Raw genomic sequence first — 2,940 nt, 5'->3', positions numbered from 1 at the left:
AACAATTTATTAATCAAAGAACTATGTAACAATTTATCAACAATAATCGTGTCCAGAGGGGAGACACTGAAGTGCGGACAGCTGATCTGCAATGCTGTCTCGCAGGGCACCACCACTTGATGTTTCGCCATGGTCCTCTCCCCCGACGGGCTCCTCAGGGTCCTCTTCATCCACCGATAGGACATCATCATTGCCCAGACATACATTGTGAAGCACAGTGCAACACACAATGACATCTGGCACAAATGAGACGTCCACCTCCAAGGCACAGAAAAAGATGGACCTCCACCTGGTCTTCATCATGCCAAAAGCCCGCTCAATTATGGAACGAGCTCTGGCATGATGCGCGTTGAACCTACAAGTGTGGGGAAAAAATTAATGACATGTAATTAATCTACTTAATCTCTGTGTCATTGCAATTAAAATCACATATTTTAATGTACCAACCTCTGTTCTGCCACTCCCCTGAGTGGATTCTTGTATGGCGTGATGAGGGATATGGGCCTCAGCTGACAGGGGTACCCCCCATCACCCAACAAGAAGGTATCAGGGGGTGGGTACGCGGCAGACTGGAACAGGGGGCTGTGCCTCAGGACCCGGGTGTCGTGGACAGAACCTGGATAACCCACAAACACATCGATGAAGTGCCCTGCATGGTCACACACCGCCTGCAGCTGTATTGAATGGAACAATTTCCTGTTGAAATAATCCTGGCCATGGGGCTCTCCCGGGGACTTGATACGAACATGGCAGCCGTCAATGGCTCCCATGGTCCTGGCAAAAACCCCATGCCTAGCCAGTCGGGCAAAACCCTCTGATACTTCTCTCTGCCCCTCTGCAGTGGAAGGCAATCTGATGACTCTTGGCATCGCCACGACTACACAGTCACAGACCCGATGGACAACGTTGTGCACTGTGGTCTTGGGCATGTCGAATGGCCTCGACACCACGCGGTACGACGCACCTGTTGATAGAGCAATTCACAGTTTCTGACAATTAATATTTGTTGAGTATATTAACAGGGAGTCAGGTGGCTGAGCGGGTAGAGCATCGGCTAGTAATCTGAAGGTCGCCAGTTCGATTCCCGGCCGGTGCACATGACGTTGTGTCCTTGGGCAAGGCACTTCACCCTACTTGCCTCGGGGGGAATGTCCCTGTACTTACTGTAAGTCGCTCTGGATAAGAGCGTCTGCTAAATGACTAAATGTAAATGTAATATTGAGATTGAAAATGAGCCTCTTGGGCACATTCCAATGCCTGAGGGCCCAGGTAAGACGTACCGCTGGCCAGCCAAAACAGCAACACCAGGACCTCTATGGTTGGCCCCCATCCATGGCACCGCTCCTGGTTGAGCAGCTGCAGCAGACTAGTGATGGAGGCTCTGCTGAGCCGGAAATCAGGGCGGGTGTCTTCCCCAGCAAAATAACGCCGGAGAAGGGGCAGTGCCATGTTCAGGCTGGCATACCGTACACCACCCTGAAATTGATGACATGTAAACAATGTTAAACAGTTGTTCATCGAATATGCTATTTATTTAAATTCATCCATCCATGTGCACAGACAGTGCACATTAATGAACAAAACTAACAAATTAACTGACAAAAAAATGTTAATTAAATGTTAATTAATTAAAATGAACAAATTAACTGACAGTGCACATTAATGAACAAAACTGTAAATATCACATAATGGTTGTACGGTGATAATTGACATTTTACTATAATCACGGATAGTATGAAGCTATCGTGAGCGACTACTGTATTTACCTCAGAAAGGTAAGGTCGACGGTAGCTAGCTAGATGCTGTACGTGGTGATTGTGTCTCGACGATAACTACACACATAACTACATAGCAGAATTATGTCACACACGGCGATAATTGACATTTTACTATAATCACGTATTTTCAAAATGATATTTTAAAAATCTACCTCAAAGGAGTATGCTGCCAACATCTCCATCCTTGCGCGGTAGGCTCTGCGCTGAGCCCTGTCCTGCTCCATTCGGCACCTCTCCTCCTCCATCCACTCCTGCATAAGCTCATGAACAATGTGCACCATTCTCGCCATTTTTAGAGTATTTCAAACCTAAAACTAACTAAATTAAAGTTTCTCTTAATAACTTTATGTAGATTACCTTAATTTAGCTTACCTTACAGTACTAGCTAGTACCTAAGCTAACCTAGCTTACCTTGCGGTAACTTAAATTACCGCAACTTTACCTCAAACTACTTTATGGAATCTAACTTAATTTAAATTTTAGCTAAATTTAAGTTTAAATACGACTATAACTTGACCCTAGTGTGACAATAAACTTGAGTGATAATGAATTCTCGATATCATTTGAAAGGCACTTTGAAACCGCTGGTCGCTGGAAGATGCAATGCAAATGACTGCCGTCTGACAGAGAGCACGAGTGCGAGCGCTTAAGTACACGCAGCGCGATGACGTACATCCTGTCTTAATAGGCCGTTCGAAAACAACGATTTTTAAGATACCTTCCCCCGAAGAGAGCTGTCTCGTTAGACACCTGTCTAGTAAGACATCAAGGATTAAGACAGCTGTCTAAGTTTTCGAACACAGCCATGGTTCCGTTTCGGAAATTTAACTCGGTTGGGAGCGTCGTAAATATTTAGAACTTACGATCTAGGCACCATGACCATGTGAATGCATTAATGTCACAAATGAAATGACACAAATGACATAGGCTATATGATATTTTTTTTATACCTTAACAAAATTGGAAAATACAAATGTAAACAAATCTTTTTTGTGCAATTTAGTCCAGTGCTTCTGTGGCTTTCGGTGGTTGTTTATGTGGCTTGTCCATATATTAAAGCAATAAATATAACAAATAATACATTATTTATATAGCCACATATTAAAATAAGAAAATAAAGACACATTTACATTTCGCTATGGCTGCAGATGTCATGTGCTGT

The 2,940-nt window shown here is 43.8% G+C and overlaps 1 protein-coding gene across 1 annotated transcript; it reads right to left on the bottom strand.

Annotated features, from left to right (window-relative positions):
- Positions 1–434: 434 nt before the first annotated feature.
- Positions 435–2,706, bottom strand: LOC124488967 (putative nuclease HARBI1). Its single transcript, XM_047051546.1, has 2 exons — positions 1,281–2,706; positions 435–964 (listed from the first exon to the last, which is right to left on the bottom strand). Exons 1-2 carry the CDS (start codon positions 1,516–1,518, stop codon positions 435–437), a joined length of 768 nt encoding a protein of 255 aa, XP_046907502.1. The 5' UTR covers positions 1,519–2,706.
- Between the last annotated feature and the right edge of the window lie 234 nt (positions 2,707–2,940).

This window comes from Hypomesus transpacificus, unplaced genomic scaffold, assembly GCF_021917145.1.
Source record: "Hypomesus transpacificus isolate Combined female unplaced genomic scaffold, fHypTra1 scaffold_159, whole genome shotgun sequence".
NCBI classification, from domain to species: Eukaryota; Metazoa; Chordata; class Actinopteri; order Osmeriformes; family Osmeridae; genus Hypomesus; species Hypomesus transpacificus.
The sequence above is the reverse complement of the archived record's forward strand: the minus strand, read 5'-3'. Positions and strand labels throughout refer to the sequence as shown.